The sequence below is a fragment of the Nuphar pumila genome, chromosome 11, assembly GCF_984573655.1.
Source record: "Nuphar pumila chromosome 11, dmNupPumi1.hap1.1, whole genome shotgun sequence".
Classification (NCBI taxonomy): Eukaryota; Viridiplantae; Streptophyta; class Magnoliopsida; order Nymphaeales; family Nymphaeaceae; genus Nuphar; species Nuphar pumila.
In genome coordinates this window covers 10,489,224-10,505,988 of record NC_143259.1, presented here as the reverse complement: position 1 = coordinate 10,505,988, position 16,765 = coordinate 10,489,224, and the positions used below count along the sequence as shown (strand labels likewise).

At 37.3% G+C, this 16,765-nt stretch overlaps 1 protein-coding gene across 1 annotated transcript; it reads left to right on the top strand.

Moving 5' to 3' along the window:
- Positions 1-15,888: 15,888 nt before the first annotated feature.
- Positions 15,889-16,260, top strand: LOC149821941 (uncharacterized). Its single transcript, XM_089980196.1, has one exon. It carries the CDS (start codon positions 15,889-15,891, stop codon positions 16,258-16,260), a length of 372 nt encoding a protein of 123 aa, XP_089836322.1.
- The last annotated feature ends 505 nt before the right edge of the window (positions 16,261-16,765 follow it).

Genomic DNA, 16,765 nt, shown 5'->3' with positions numbered 1-16,765 from the left:
GTTCTTATCCAGATGACTCACTGATCTTATCCTGTGGGCCCCACCAGATATTTTCATTGGATATTTTGTGGGTCCCACCAAATATTTTTTGAGGAATATTTCTGCGGGTCCCACCAACAATTTCGTGGGTCCTGCAAAAATTTCGGGTTTTTGGTGATTTTTTTTTGAAAAATTCTAAGTATGCCATTCTCTTTGTATTGACGTAACTAAGAAAGTTGGCTCATGGAAATCTCTTGATTTCGTTCAGGTAGAAAGTTATAACTTCCAGAGTGTTTGAGCATATATTTGCGAAGATACGAATATCCTAAGTATATCTGGATCACAAAAATTGGTTTGATTTGCATTTCGAGTATAAATGTTATTTTTACTAGTAAATGCCTCACGAATTTTATTCAGAATTTTTTTGAAAAATTGTGAGTCTTACATATTCGTACCATAGATTCTTCACCTCTAAATACATCAATACATGGGTTCTAAACCATTAAAAACAAGTGAAAATGCATGAATTTAATATGAAGATGATGTGTATTTCATGCATCATCACTGATCGTTGTGATGGTCATTCACAAGAATTACTCAACTTCCCTTCTTGATCCTAATGTCCTAAATACAAATGAATCATTTAAAATATTTGCTACATTTTCTATGTTTACCATACGTAAAACAGTAAATAACAACGTAAATTCTAACACTCCCCCATCAAGTCGGAGCATACGGATTGACCATGCCCAACTTGCCTTTTAGCTGGATGAACTGATCTCGACTTAAAGCCTTGGCGACACATTGATTTTTGGTGTGGACATACTGAGTCTGGATAATTCCTTTTTGGATTTGTTTGCACACCATATGACAATCAACTTCTATGTGTTTTGTACATTCATAGTAAACATGATTGGCAGCTATGTGAATTGTTGCTTGATTGTCGCAATGCAGAACCATTAGTGTTGTATGAATGATGTCAAAATCGTGAAGGAGATATTATATATATGTCATCTCACATGTAGTTACTGCCATAAATCTATATTATGCTTCTGCTGAAAATCAGGAGACAATGTTTTGTTTCTTCTTTTTCCATGATATTGGACTGACTCCCATCATAATATAGTAACCTGATGTGGATATGCAGGTCATGGGACATGCTACCCATATGTGATTATCGCAAAATTTTTCTTCTTGTTTCCCTCTTTTCCTTCTCTTTCTCTTTCTAACATCTATTCTCTTTTTGAAGGGGAATAAAAGATAGAAAAGAAGAGAGAAGAGAAAAGAAATAAGAGAGAGGGACTCTTTTGCAAAGGTCTCACTTGACTTTAATTTGGAAAATGTTTTAAAATTACTCGCCTCCGTATTTTGAAAATTTGTGGGAAAATGGAGAGACGGGATTCGCTCGTTGGTACGAAGTTCAACCGTTCTTGGCTCCTTTACCAGGGGTAATCGAACTAAGGATCAAACTTATGCCTTTTTGTTTTGCCTAAATATTATCTAAAAATTTATTCTAAATCTAGAATGCACAAAGAATCATGCTTGTGCAAATGCAAAGATATATGCTTTTGAAAAGAAGATTTTAGAACTTTGATTTTCCCAAGTGATTTTGAAATACATTTGAAGATACTTGAGAAAATGATTCAAAGGGTTGAAATTGGTTTTGAAAAAGTTAGATTTTGAATATAATTTAGAACTTGAAAATGGATCTGGAAGAAGAGACTTGAATTTTTATGTTTTGGAATTATCAGAGTTTTGAAAAGTAAATCTTGGATTGGATAAATGAAGAGAAAGGGAGATTTGAAGCTGAGATAAAATTTTTGAAGTCAAGAATGAGATTTTAAAGTTAAAATGAACTTTGATTTTGAATTTGATTCTCAAAAACTGATTTTGAGAAGGGATCTTTGATCTTGAGTTTAGATTCAGAACCTGAAACAGGAACTAAATTTGGAAGTTAAATTTAGACTTGGGAAAAAGTGAATTTTGAAAATAGCGTTGAAATTGGAATCCGGATTTGAAATCTGGAATCCTAGATGGAGTTGGATCCAAAATATGGAATCCAAGATGGAATCGGATTTGAAATCTGGAATCCTAGAAGGAACTGGATTCGAAATTTGGAATCCAAGATGGAATTATTTTTTTGAAATATGGAATCCTAGATGGAATTGGATTTGGAATCTGAATCCAAGGTAGAATCAGATTTGGATATCTGGGATCCAATATGGAATTAAAAGGTGGATCTGGGAACCTAGATGGAATTTGGACTTTGATTCAAGAAATCTAGATAGAACTTGAAGATGGATTTTAATTTAGGGAGAATCGAACTTTGAGATTCAGAATCAATCTCAAAACCTTAATTTTGGATAAGTGATTTGAATTGAGAATCAAGACTCAATCTTTTGATAAAATTTTGGAGATTTTGAAAAATAAAGAATAAACTCGATTTTAAACTTGAATTTTGAAATCAGGAGATGAATCTGGAAATTTCAAAGTTTAACTTGAACTTTGAAATACGATCTGGGATATTGAATTGAATTTAAAATCGAATCCTGAAAATGGAAATAAATTTGAATTTAAAAAGTTGAATTGAATTTTGAAATTAGAATTTGAATTGGGAATTGAATTTTGAATATAGAGATGAATTTGAAATTTCAAAGTTAAATTGAACTTTGAAATTGAGATATTGAATTTTGAAAAAAATAAGATAGAATTGAGAATAGAAAAATGAATCTGAATTGAAGTTTGACTTGAGAAATGAGAGATGATATTTAAAGAATTATCTTAGAATTACTTAGATTTTTGAAGGAAATTTGAAATAATTTAAAAAATATGAACTAATTTTATCTTGAATGATGAATGTATTAAAGAATTTTGAAATTGGATTTTGAAAAACATATTTCATTCTTTAAGTGAATTGAAATAAGATTGAAAATATAATACATTTCTGACTATGGTCATAAAATATATTATAAAATAATCTGTATTTAAATTCAGATAAAGAATGAAACACATTTTGGTGTCTTTATAGAGTTTGAAATGAAATTAACTCTCAATATATCCTGACTATGGCCATTGATATATAATTTGAGTTAATTTAAAGTTAAACTCTGATAAGGAAAGAAAATATTTTAGAAAAAATATGATGATTTTTTTAAAGAGATTCAGTGTGGATTCAATGTTATTCCATAAAAGATAAGAATCCTAAGCATTGTCCACATTTTGACTATGGCCATCAATGTGGGTCATTTACCTAGGATTAATTACCTCTTATTAGAATGGTTCACGTGCCATTCGTGTTTCCATTTAAGGAATTTGAAAAATAAAAGAAAAATGATATAAAACAAGTAATTTATGATATCTACATGCGCATACATTCTAATCTAAATCTGGAAATGTAAATATTCTCATTAATACCTAGCTATTACAACTTGAATCGAATTTGAAATTGCAATTTCTAAGCTAAGAAAAGAAATAACATTTTCTACGCATTTCTTGCAAAAATAGAGTTAGCCGCAAAACAACATATCCAAAAAAAAATGTTAAATTAGAACTAAAATGGGTATGCTGATGAAATGAGGCATATATGATATGTTGAAGCAAATGAGAGAATGAGTTTAAGAGGCTTATGAGATGTGTTGAGTTAACGAGAAAAATGCATGTTATGATATCTATGTTAGATGAAGAAAATGTTATATTTAGACTAAGCATGGTAATACACAAAGTATACATATCTAAAATGCAAATGGTAGATGGCAAGGAGAGAAAGTGGTGCTTGGTTATGAAGATGGTAGCTGATGATGGGAATGACATGTTGTATGATATGCTACTGTATCTATATATACAATATGGAAAAGGCTTGCCATATGCTTACATTGTGCTAGAACCAGAATGCTAAATAAAGGACATGGCAACCGGTGGGGTAATTTGCAAAACTGAAGTTTTTAAATGAATGCATGTTGTGAATCACATTAAATCTAAGATATAGATGAACAACTAACCCTAAGAAAGAGTGAAATTATTTGAAACAATGAACATCAAAAGATTTGCATAATGTTCATTTATCACTTTGTTATAATACTTGGCGATTTTCTACAAGTCTAGGATGAATGCATTTCTTGATTCAAGTCCTGATAAAGGGATGGATCCAGCACTGTTGGTAGAATCAGAAATTCTCTAAGTTTTCCACTGATACATCTCTGCGGCTTCAACCCTCCTCCTAGTGGCCTCCTTTGCAAATTCAATGACCAAACTGGAGATACCCTGTTTCCCTTTCCCTGTCGGAGTTGATGCAGGGAGGAAAAGAACATTTCCAGAATTTTTCCTAACTTTAGAAGTGCCAGTTTCAGTACCATGACCATCAGTGGCCACCCTATTCACTGCTAATGCTTCCTTAACCATCAGTTTTCCTTGTAATGTAGCATCAGAAGCAACCTTAGTCACTGCAGCAGCTGCCTTAGCAACTGAAGTAGCAGCTGCTGCTGCAACTGCTGTAGAGGCCAGATTTACTTCAACATCAGTAATGAGTCCAGAGTTCTTCTGCACAGTAAGCTGACTCCATATTCCTGGCTATGCCTAACAGTGGAAGCTGCAATTGTTGCAGCATTTTCTGCAGGTGACCTAGCTTGTTCAATTCAGCTGGAAGTCTCTTCTAAAAAGAATGATTCTTCCTTCAGTGTGGTCATCATATATCAATTGATAATTTGTGGGGGATGCCACAGATGGTTAGGTGAATATGGTGGTTGCAGCAAACATAGATGGAGTTAATGTGGATACCGATGAGAGGGGTGAAATGTGATTGATGAAGTAGCAGGAAGAAAGCCAATGGTGATTGTATTGTAATAGAGTGGGTGAACGCATGTACAGGGTAAGGATGCGTGTTGGGCTGTGCTATAGTGAAATAGGTGTATGACAGGTGATAGGGTGCACAATGTTCTGGAATGTGACTAATGCTACAATAAGATGATAATTATGAATAGTGTCATTTGCAACAAGTGGATGCTCTAAATCCCAAGTTTTGCTAACACTTGCCTAAGTTATGAAATAAATTTTAGATGAATAAGAACTATCCCTAGCCATATGACAATTTCATAAAATATTCCTTGCAAGATATCAAATTTTGAGGCTTTTGATAGTAGACATTAACTCCAACATATTTCAGTTATTCATACCCAGACGTACCTATGTGAACAAAGAAAATAACCTAGCTCAACTCAAAGAATTCAAATATTCTGGAATGAACCCAGATCTTAATAGGCAACCAAGATCAATTATATTCTCACAAACTAGCCAAAATGAAACTGCAGAAAAGTTACTACTGTAGAGGTTTTCTAATGATGAGGCAGATTTGCAGGCAGTAAATACAGCCAACGGTGAGCCATCGTACACAACATAAATTTTTTTTTATAAAGCAATAGATCCAGCCATTTAAGCAAATCAACAGAACTAACTAGAAGATTTGAATTTCACATACAGTTCATATTGGTTCTTCTGGTCTGCCTGTTGCACAATCTATTATTGTATGGATACCTACCAGTGTGGCAGGTATGGTCTCTGGCTTGCTAAGGTCACCATTCACTATTGTTGCACCCGAATCAATAAAGAAGTCAGCATGAGGCAGGAGTTGGTTGAGATCTTACAAGACACCCGACGTCGTAGCTCCCATCTAGTGCTCTCCTGACGTCCCAAAGTTTCGGTGGCCCCAACAACTACCATGTTTGTAGCTTTGATAGGAGTTCCAGGTGCCCGTCTGCTTGTTAAAGTTGTAGCATTAAATGTTATAGTTGATGATCTGAAAGGCCCTCACAGTGACTGTCACAATAGCTTCGCCATCACTCTGAGACGAGAGCCAAAGAAATTTACGCAAGTGAGTTTGATCTTCATGGATCAATCTGAACAATCAATTCCGACAGCTTGATTGCTATGATATCAAAACATGGATGAAGATTAGTGATGACAGGAAACCAACACAGGGAAAACGAGAATCAAGACCCAGAGAAAGAGAAGATCAGTAATAGCCTGAAGGATAACACATGCATAAGTTTTTTTTGTTTTTTGTTTTTAGAGTTAAAACATGACACCCTTGATGTAGACCGAACCCCATGGTCATGGCACATTGTAATGAGAAATGATGCTGGGATGACAGGTATTGATGATAGAAATGATATACAGCGTGTAAGCATCGTGCAACAAATGAAAAGAAAACAAGCAAGTTGTGAATGACCGTAACCACTCAGGTTCTCAGGTTAATTCATTTCATCGCAGCAACCTGATGAGTTATTTGTTACCTTAGAAGCCAGCCCTAATGCCTCCTCTGTTATTGTCATGAGCCTTGGGCATCCTCACGTGATCCGGTGGAATGGAATCGGCTCAATCTTGAAGGCAAATTTGTCAAAAGCTTTTGCAGGGAATCTGAAATTCAGGGTATAATTCAAAAATTAATATACATTGAAGTAACATCCTCAGAATCGGTATGCCTCTGTCGTGATATATCTCGGCATGATGCTAACCCACTTATCAAGATCCTCCCAATGTAAGAGATTTACCGGTTCAATCTGGGACAATCCATCAACTAATGATCCCTAAACAGGGGTCGATTATGTTGGATTTTGGGCGGGTAAATTCATGACAAAAATGCATAATCACCAACCAAATGGCGTAACAGGTTATTAACATGAAACAGGAAACCGAGGAATTCACAACTAGAGAAGGCAATCAACGTAAAAATCGATTGCTGAAATATAACCGAAAATTAAATGTGCCATCGAAACTGAAATGAGAATATGGGAGAAAAAATAACAATGTCGAAATCGGTTCATTTCTGTTAATATGGCATTGAGGTAGGCTGATCTGCTATAAGCAGATCAACCTTACCACGGATGCTTCAATGGGGTGGTAAAACAGGAAAACTAAGAAAAAAAAGGGGAAATCAAAAGTAACAGATGAAAAAATAAAAGGGAAAGGAAAACTGAAGATCATATATGGCATAGAAACTGAAAATAAGGAATAAGACAGGACATAAATTGGAATTATAATGTGGATATGTAAAAAAAAAAAACACTGAAATTCGAAAAGAAGAGAAAACAAAAGAATAAATAAATAAAAAAAAATTGTTGGAATGCATGTTTCGTCAATGTTGCAATCCGTAATTCAATGCTGTTGTAAGCAGATTGAGATTATAGCAGGTGCTTGAAGGGAGCGAAAACAAAGAAAAATTAAGAAAACGATGTTTTACAGAAAGAATGAGTAGTGCTTACCTTAGCTGCCGTTGGTGAATTGGGATCTCTTTTGTGGCTCAGAGGATGATACCAGGGGGATCAGGAGGAGAAGGAGGAGCAGAAGGGAAAAAGCAGAATGATTGAGAGCGATGATGGGGTGAGAACGGATCAGAAAGGCACAGTGGTGAATGGCGGATGAAACTCATCGACTCTGGATGGTTTGTTAAATAAATTGAGGAGAAGGATCGAGAGGGACTCTTGCGGCTAACGGAAAGCCGTTGAGAAAAATTTAAAATGGTCCTTTAGTTTGTTTCAATTTTTCAAAGAGAAGATTTTTGGTTAAAGATTTTCAAAAAGGGGCTAGGGTTATTTCCTGAAATTTTATTTTTTTGGATTTTTATTTTTTTGTTCTTATTCTTTGTAATTTCTGTATTTTTTTATGTTTTTGAAAATAAAAGCTCTAAAACTACGAGAAAACAAAGAATTTTGAAGTATGTTTATGAAATTTAAAAGTATTTACAAAAGAGGGGTTTTCTAAGAACTCGGGTTTATTCTTTAGAAATTTCTTTAGAAAACGGGTTTGGATCCAGAGTTTTGAGAGAATATTCGAGTTTTGGACCTCGAATTCAGAAATATGGAGCAGTGGATCCAAATGGACATCGGATGGATTGTTCGAGTCATTCAAAAACTATTTTTGGTATTTTTATAATTTTAGTTTGAAAATTGGATAATGAGGCTCTGATTTTGATTTTGATTTTGATGTTGGATCCGGATCCGAAATTGAGTCAGATATAGAAAAGTGGATTTGATTCCAATAAATCCGAGAAGTAAACTGAGATTTTGATCAGAAATGACTCAATTACTTAGAAAATGGGGGCTAGAGGCAAAAGAAAATTTTTTATAAAATTTTGAAAAAAATTGCGGTGTTCACACCAGTCCGTATCACAATAACCCTTAACGTGTTGTTGACCTGACTTTGACATTAGGATACCTTGCCCAGGAGTTGCCTTAATGTATCTCAATAGGCGTAAGGCGGTCTCTAGATGTAGTTTTCGTGGTGGTTTCATAAACTTGTTGAGGTATTGACCGAATAAATAATATATGGTCCAGTGATAATGAGATAAATTAGACGCCCAACAAGCCTTCGATATGGTGTCCCATCATTTAAACTTTTTTCATCTTCATTATTTAGCTTCAACTGTTGCCCCATTAAAAAATCACATGGGCGTGCTTTGAGATATCTCATATCATTTAAGATATCAATAGCATACTTTCTCTGAGATAAAATAATGCTCGGCTTGGATCTAGCTACCTCAATCCCAAAGAAATATTTGAGTTAACCCAAATCTTTCAATTTGAACTTAGCATTAAGATTTGTCTTCAAACTTTTAATATTGTCTATGTCGTTTTTTGATATGATGACATCATCGATATAGATTAACAAGAACACATGAGACCCTTGACATATTTGAAAATAGTGAATAGTCGGCCTTTGACTGCACATAGCTCAACTCTGTTAAATAAAATGTTAATTTGAAAAATCAATTGCATGAAAACTGTTTTAGTCCATAAAGGAACTTGTTTAATCGACAAGCAGCACACTCTGCCTGATTATCAAGGCCCAATGGCAAATGCATGTATACTTTCTCGTCTAAATCTCTATGGAGGAAGGCATTATTCACGTCAATGGTTGAGATGCCAGTTTTCAATAGCTGCTATGGTCAGAAGATACCTAATCGTGATGCACTTTATAATGAGAGAAAAAGTTGCATTGTAGTTAAGACCCTCGACATGGGAGTATCCATTTGCGACAAGGTTAGACTTGTGGCTTTCAATGCATCCATCTGATATGTATTCAATCTTGTAGACCCATTTGCATTTGATAGCCCTCTTTCTTTCTGGAAGGTTTTTTATCATCTAAGTACCATTTTCCTCTAGTTCTCGAATTTCAGTGGTCATGACATCTCACCAATGTTTGTGCTTCACAGCTTGAATAAAAGACGCAAGTTCAGGAACTTGGTTAATGACAACAAAGAAAGCTCTATATGTTACTGAAAAAGACTCATAACTCAAATATTGAGACAGCAGGTACCGTGAACTTTTGTCCCCAACACTCAAAGCGTCCAATTGAAGAACGGGAACTGCAACATAGCATTGATAATCTCGAAGATAAGATGGTTAGGTATAAATCGGTTGGGATTTGCTTGTGGGTTTCTCATAATGGTGTTCAGACTCTTAGATTGGATGGGTTTGATCTTGATTTGAAATTTTTGGAGGACTTTGAGCTTCAAATTCATGTTAAGTTAGTTCCATATTTGGATCCGGGTCCATTTCAACTAATTCAGGAATCACTATGGGAATGACACCACTACCATTATTATCTTCGTTGCATTGTTTTTTAAAATAAAAAATGGTTTCATAAAATCTTATATCTCTACTAGAGAATATTTTGTGTTTTTCAATATCATATACTTTGTATGTAGCTTGGCCATGGATTGCCAACAAATATGCATTTTTGAGTCCTGTTATCAAACTTACGTAGACGGTACATATTATGAGCACAATAAATACATCAAAAAACCTTTAAATGATTATATCAAGGTTTTTTGTTGTAAAGAACCTCAAATAGAATTCTTCTGAATAATGGTTTTGAGGGAAGGCAGTAAATGAGGTAGGAGGAGTGGCAGTTTTCAAAGGTAAAATCAATGAGAGAAGTGGCAGTTTTCAAAGATGAAATCAATGAGCTCTCTCTCTCTCTCTCTCTCTCTTAGTCACATGTGGACATGAATCATGTAGATGAATGACATTAATGCATAAAATGGATGGATGATGATGGATATGCATGCATGCATCCATGTTGATCAACTAACTTTTTTTCTAGAAAATATGTTATTTTTCTCTCTTCCTCTTTTTTGTTTTATAAATGGATGCATGGGCATGAATCCATGAACCGCTTCTTCTTTCTTGTTTTATAAATGGATGCATGGGCATGAATCCATGAACCGCTTGTAGACAAGGATGGAAGCATGGCATGAATGGATGATGGATAATGGATGATGGAATGGATGCATGCTCTCTCTCTCTCTCTCTCTCTCTCTCTCAATAATGGACATGATGCATGGTGACAAGTTGATAACTATGAGGGATGGAGAGAATTAGAGTAATGGGTAGGTGCTAAATGAAATATGCTAAATTAAATGGGTTTTTCCTGCTTTGTTGGTATTTTTTTTGCAGTTCCAACCATATTTATATGTTGGCCATGGTTGGTTCATGAGGAATCCACACCTGTATCACGTGTTTTCATGAAAAAAATGATATTTGGAGCTTGAAAATTTATAAAGATTTTGGACCGTTGATTTTTTGAACCATATAAAAAACTCACCCATGTGTTAGAATCAAAATTTAAGAGTTGATCTCTATAAAATCAAGTACATAGATCACATTTGTAGGGTCAGAATTTTAAAATAAAATATAAAAAACCCCAAAAACCTGTTTAGCACGTATCATTTAGCATATTTCATTTAGCACCTGCCCATTACTACCCATTACTTGAGAGAATTAACAAGTCAACTACATATTTAATTTATAACTTTTAAATCCACCCACACAACCACTCATGCCTCTTTCGTTTAGTTTGCAGTAGGTATTAATAAAAGAAAATAATTAAAATTAATTCCCTCACCTCTCTTTCATCTACTTTTTGAAAGCCATTGAAGATGGAAAGCTATACAAATTTCAATCTCGTTAAAAAAGTTGGATTAAAAATAGTCCAACGGTATAGATGAAAGAGTAGGTGCTCGGGGAACACTATATATACATGATAAGGTGCTGCCTGAGTACCTACTCCCAGCTAATAGAAACTTTAGATTTTCAAAATTTTCTTAAACTTTTGTTGTTGATCAGACCTTATAAGCATTATTTAGTAGAAAACAAGTTTTGAATCATGTGATTATAACATACATGCATGTTTTTTATGACCTTTAAAAATCAACAGCTCACAATATATGAAAATTTTATTACTTAAAAAAATATTATTTTTATGTCCAAAAAACAAGATCAAAAGCATGATTCGTATCAAATAAACAATGTTAGGTACATCCATAAGGCTTATTTGATAAGATATAACCTACAACCATGATTTATAGTACTAGGAGTATGTACTCCCGAAACACCGGGTATATATATATATATATATATATATATATATATATATATATATATATATATATATATATATTACTAAAATTTTCTCTAGATTTTTCAAAAAAAAAAAGATGCTAGATAGGGAGATCTTTCCTCACATAGATTTTACCAGGAACCTTCCTAGGAACATGGGTCAATTAATGGGGCACACATGTGCTTTTTACTTTTTAATATTTTCTCAATATTTTTTAAAAAATATAAAGTTGATAGAGAGATCTTTCCTCTAGTGATTTTACAAGGAACCTTCTTAGGAACATGCATGGGTAAATTAATGGGGCCACCACCCTACCAATTATGCCTCCAGTAGTCCAACCACCCCTTGACTTATTGGGGAATCACCTTGGAAAGATCTCCCTCTGTATCAACTTTTTTCTTTTTTTATATTTTTTAATTTATTTTTTATTGCCGAGATTTTGCCTTAAAAAATGTGAAATTTATGAAAAAATTCAAGATCTATCAAAATCTTACCTTAACAGTTGTAAACGTGGGAAGCTCTACCCAACTCAAATAAATGCAAAAGGATCCAGCAACAGCAAGTCGTTAAATTCTATCAATGCATGATGCATGATTGATACGTGACCCACCAGGGCTCGGTTCATCTGTTAAGGGCGACTTGTGAATAGGGATGGCAGTGGACCGGGGGAAAATGGGGCCCCACCCTGCCTCATCTCATTTGGACGGGGGATGGAGGACATGAAACAGGGATGGAGGTTAAAATCAAAACCCGTGCAGGGATGGACTTACACTTTTCCCCACCCAGCTTCATCCCCATCTCGCCCCGTTTGGAGCAGGGATGGAGGACATGAAACGGAGATAGAGGCGGAATGAAGGTTAAAATCAAAACCTGTGCGAGAATGAAGGGCAGAATTTTGTGATGGGGCGGGGGTGGAGACCTTGTCCCCCACCCTCATCCCAGTCCACTGCCATCCCTACTTGTGAATTTCATAAGGTGTCAAGATGTCACGAGTTTGAAACTTGTGGGGGCGTCCCTTGTCGCAAGGCTTGGGTGCACAGAGAAGACCTCAAGGGTTTTACCAACTGAAGACCTGCCAATCTATGATCAGTGATGGAAGGGTTTTCCCTTAGTTGAGCCTAATTAAAGAAAAGGAATGACAATGCTGGATCTGTGTTAGATAGTGCCCTGCTGCCTATATTCCATTAGAAAAATAACAGGTCTTTAATGGATTGAAACATGGGAACTGTTTTTGGACACGTAATTCAATATGAGTATTGATAAGCATTTTCTAAGTGGTTCCAATTACTTGTTAATAGAAGTTCTATGTTTGTGAATATGACATTTTATGTGTCTCTATGTGTGTAATCAAGTTGTTGGTAGGTACTGTCTAGTGGACCACACTGGTTCTTAAATAGGTTATTTTAAAAGGATTCGCTCGTTGGTAGAGGCAACTCATGAATGTCACCTAGCTGAAGGGATGTCATGAGTTCTAAACGTTCCTGCTGCATGGTCAGACCAGTTGGCTCACAAGTGTACAAAAAGGGTCCCATCCTTTGATATAGGTGGGGCCCCACAACTATATCTTACGTAGTGGTCCACCTCTAAAACAAATACAGACACACTCGTGAGCCAGTGGGGTTTTGATCCGGTGCCTATGTTGAACGCATCTATAGGGTCAGATTTTACCGATATGACTAGCAGTGACTTTTTACCGCATTGCACCGTATTAATGACTGAACAATTATTGTCCTTTATGGTTTACAGTGAATACAACTGCCTAAGCTTTTTTTTTTCAGAATTTGGATCTGGATTGGGATCCACCTATAGTGACAAAAGTTTTAAAACGAGAATATGACGAAAGCCTTTTCATTGTGTGAAATTGGAAAATTTTCTATTTTTTCTCAATAATTTTTATTGGAAAAATATCAAAAATTAATTAAAAACAAAATAAGTGTTTAAAGAAATAAAAATAAAAACAATTTCTAGTGATATGGTTGGTTGGCTAAAATATCACTGTTTTTAAACTATGATATTTGTCACTTTGGATAGAACAATAAAAAACTTTGTGATATTGATAATAATAAGATAAAGATAAACAGTCCACGAGGGCTCTGCTCATTTGGTAGGGGCTACTTGTGAATCTCACTAAAAGTTGATAGGATGTCACAAGTTTGAAACCCGTGGATGGTGTCCCTTTTTTTTTGAAAGCCAAGCTGAGGTTAGGCGGACCCTTACCAAAAGTACAGTCGCCCCATATGGCAGAGGGATCTGATCCTGAGCCTTCAGCTTGAACGGAGCCGTACCTGTGTTTTATGGGGCCTGAGGCGGAGGGAAAAAATGGGCCCCTTATCAATAGTAGGAGTTCGGGGGCAGCACCTCCGGTTTTTTTTTTTTAAGAATCAAAATAACAATAAAATTTGCATTCACATTAAACAAATATAATATTCCAAATATTTATATTATATTAATAAAATATATAAAATATTTATATAAACTACCTAAACAATACTTTACCCGAACCTTTTCTAAACAAATGGGGAGCTCGGGCCTTAAAAATGGGTCCCTAAAATTTTTTTGGGCCCAGGGGCCTGAGGCCCAAGACTCATTGGCCTCTTTACAGGTCTGGCTCTGAGCTTGAAGGATCCCGCTTACTGTAGGCAGGGGACATCAAGGGTTTTACCAACTGAAGGCCAACCAATGTGTAATCGGTGTTTTTTTTTTCATTTTAAAAATCTCAAAAGTCAACAAAACCACGTGGCATTCATCCAAAATGCAAACAGACGGCCACGATGTCCGCATGAGCAAAAACACTCATGTTCAGCATGACCTGATCTGCGCCCCCCCAAGCTGAGGCTGACCATGTGCAGCAGCACACTTAAAAGTGTGCAATTACATTGCACCTGATCCTCCCTCACCCACAACTAAGGGTGGACTTTGGACACCAGGACAGGCTGGCTTTAGTCTCAGAATACTGGACCCCATGAAAGAAATAGAATCTATATTTTAATGTGTTGAATAGGGTTCGAGCCTAGTTTTGGATCCCACCCAGCCTAGGAGGTCAAATTGGGAGGTCACTGGCTGAGCCCAACGGGGATATCGGGCCGAGTCAGCCTGCTCAAACTCGATCCATTCTTGGCTATGGAAATCTCTTAGTCCAGAACTCATACTTAGCCATTTGATATTGCAGTTGGTAGAGAAGCAACAAGCTTAGTGCAACACAATCGTGCATCAGATATGGTTAAGCCAAATTCGAATTCCAATTTTAATCTGGATTATGTACCACCTGGGGTTCCACTTGTTTGGTAGGAGCTGTTAGTGCACGTCACCTTGTGTTTGGGACTTGCAAGGTTGCAAGTTCAAAACCTAATGGTCCGTTGTATGAACTGGTGGGGTCTGCCTAACCCCAGCTTGCCTATAAAAATACAGTAACTTGAATCCCAAATCCAAATTTGGCTTGGTACTCTCTAAACCTATAAGAATAGGTTGAAGGACGTGCATTTTAAATGCATAATTTTACAAATAAATTGGATTGATCCGAATCCAAACACAGATCTTGCAAAACTGTAGATTTGTATCAAACTTCAAATCTGAATAGGGGCCGACCTTTTAGTTGGATCTAAACCGAAAAGACATTCAGATTCCATAAATCTATTCATCAGCATTCCAGTGTGACGTTGCACTTAGGACTGGTAAATGAGCCGGACGAACTGAACAGGGCATGTTTGGGCACGGCTAGTTTACCAGTAGATTGAACTCGTGACTTGGCTCGGGTTTGTGTTAGCCACGCTAAACAAGCCCTGCTCTGTTATTTATACATATATATATTTTTTTTTATGTATTACATTTAATATATATATATATAGTAGCTATGTTGAGCCCAGCCGAACACTTGGCTTGACTCATTTAAGCTAAACGAGTTGCTCATGGCTCAGCTCGCTGACTATACAAACCTATCACGAATTTGTGACGATTCGAACAGTGGTGAGTCATGAGCTGGTCGTTCTTTTACCAACCCTATTCACACTGGAGATCCGAACCTGATGCGTTTGGACAGTGCAAAAGCACTGTGCAGGGGGAAGGAAGGGCCACTCACAAAACCCACGTCCCTTTCCAGTATTTTCAGAGAAACCTGGGGATCGTTTGCGTAATTTGCCACCCACTTTGCGCCCTAGTGGCATTCTCGTCATTTTTTGAAAGTCGGGGGGCGTTCTCTAAGCTCCCTCTTTATATATACCGCAACTTCCCCTCGCCTCCCTTCCTCCAATCCCATTAGTGCTCTCTCTCTCTCTCTCTCTCTCTCTCTCTCCACCGGGGCGGAAGAACGCGTACCGACGGAGACGTGTTTTCCGGGGGATTTCGCCGGGAAATCTGACACCCAACGTTACATCCCCGCCCCTTCGCTCCCTGGCGTTCTTTTTTGGCCGTTTTTCTTCATCCCTTTTTTTTATTCTCATTTTCGCAGGGTGAGATTTTATTTTTATTTTTATTTTTTAACGGGCAATTGTACTGCTGACGTGGCACGTGCTCACCCGTGCGATGTCCAAGAACCACCACGTGGATGAGAGAGCGTCAAAGAGGAGGAAATTGAAGGATGGGGTTGACGCCTCGGCGTCAAGGAAGCACGAGCCTAACCACCCTGCGCCCAAGCCGAAGCCTTCGCAGCGGCCGACCAACTACCTCCTCGCGTGCTACCTGGCCCACGAGTTCCTCTCCCGCGGCACCCTACTCGGACGCAGCTTCGACCAGCCCGAAGCCGAACCCTCTCGGGGAGGACCCCAGCCGACTCCTGAAGCCGAGCCGAATGCCCGCCAGGTCTACGCCGAGGTTTCAGCACTCCTCAAGGACGACAGCGTCCACCTCCCAGGGATCGTCAATCCGAGTCAGCTCGCCAGGCGGTTTGGTATCTGACACGTTGGACGCGAATGTGGCCGATGGACACACATGAGCTCAGCTCAACATGGTGGTCATGGTGATGCTGTTGATGATGGTGTTGATGTTGCTGTTGATTATTATGGTGACGATGATCAATCATCATGAACATGATGATTATCATGCTGATGATGCTGTGAAATCGTTGATGTTTGTCCTGGGTGGTGACTGATCATCTCACAATTGTTTCCGACCATGGTCAGGGGACTCAGCTCGAATCGTATCGGAACAGGTGGTCTCGATTCTCACCCCAACCATACCGAGTCTTCACTCGCTGTTGCTCGCCCCAGTTGATCATATCGCGCTGCGCCAAATCCAGCTGCTGATCATGCCTCTCTGTGGACATAGCTCTTGCCTATTCCAGCTCGGTTCAATCGCACAAGACTCGGGAAATTCTCGGATGCCTTTCTGTATCATGGGCCTTCATGAATTCACCGAGTTCTTTCCGAGCTGTACGAGAGACCTAAGTCGTTGGAACTTGATC

What these genes read in the sequence shown, in the direction of transcription:
- LOC149821941 (XM_089980196.1), top strand. Translation starts at nt 15,889, where the DNA reads ATGTCCAAGAACCACCACGTGGATGAGAGAGCGTCAAAGAGGAGGAAA.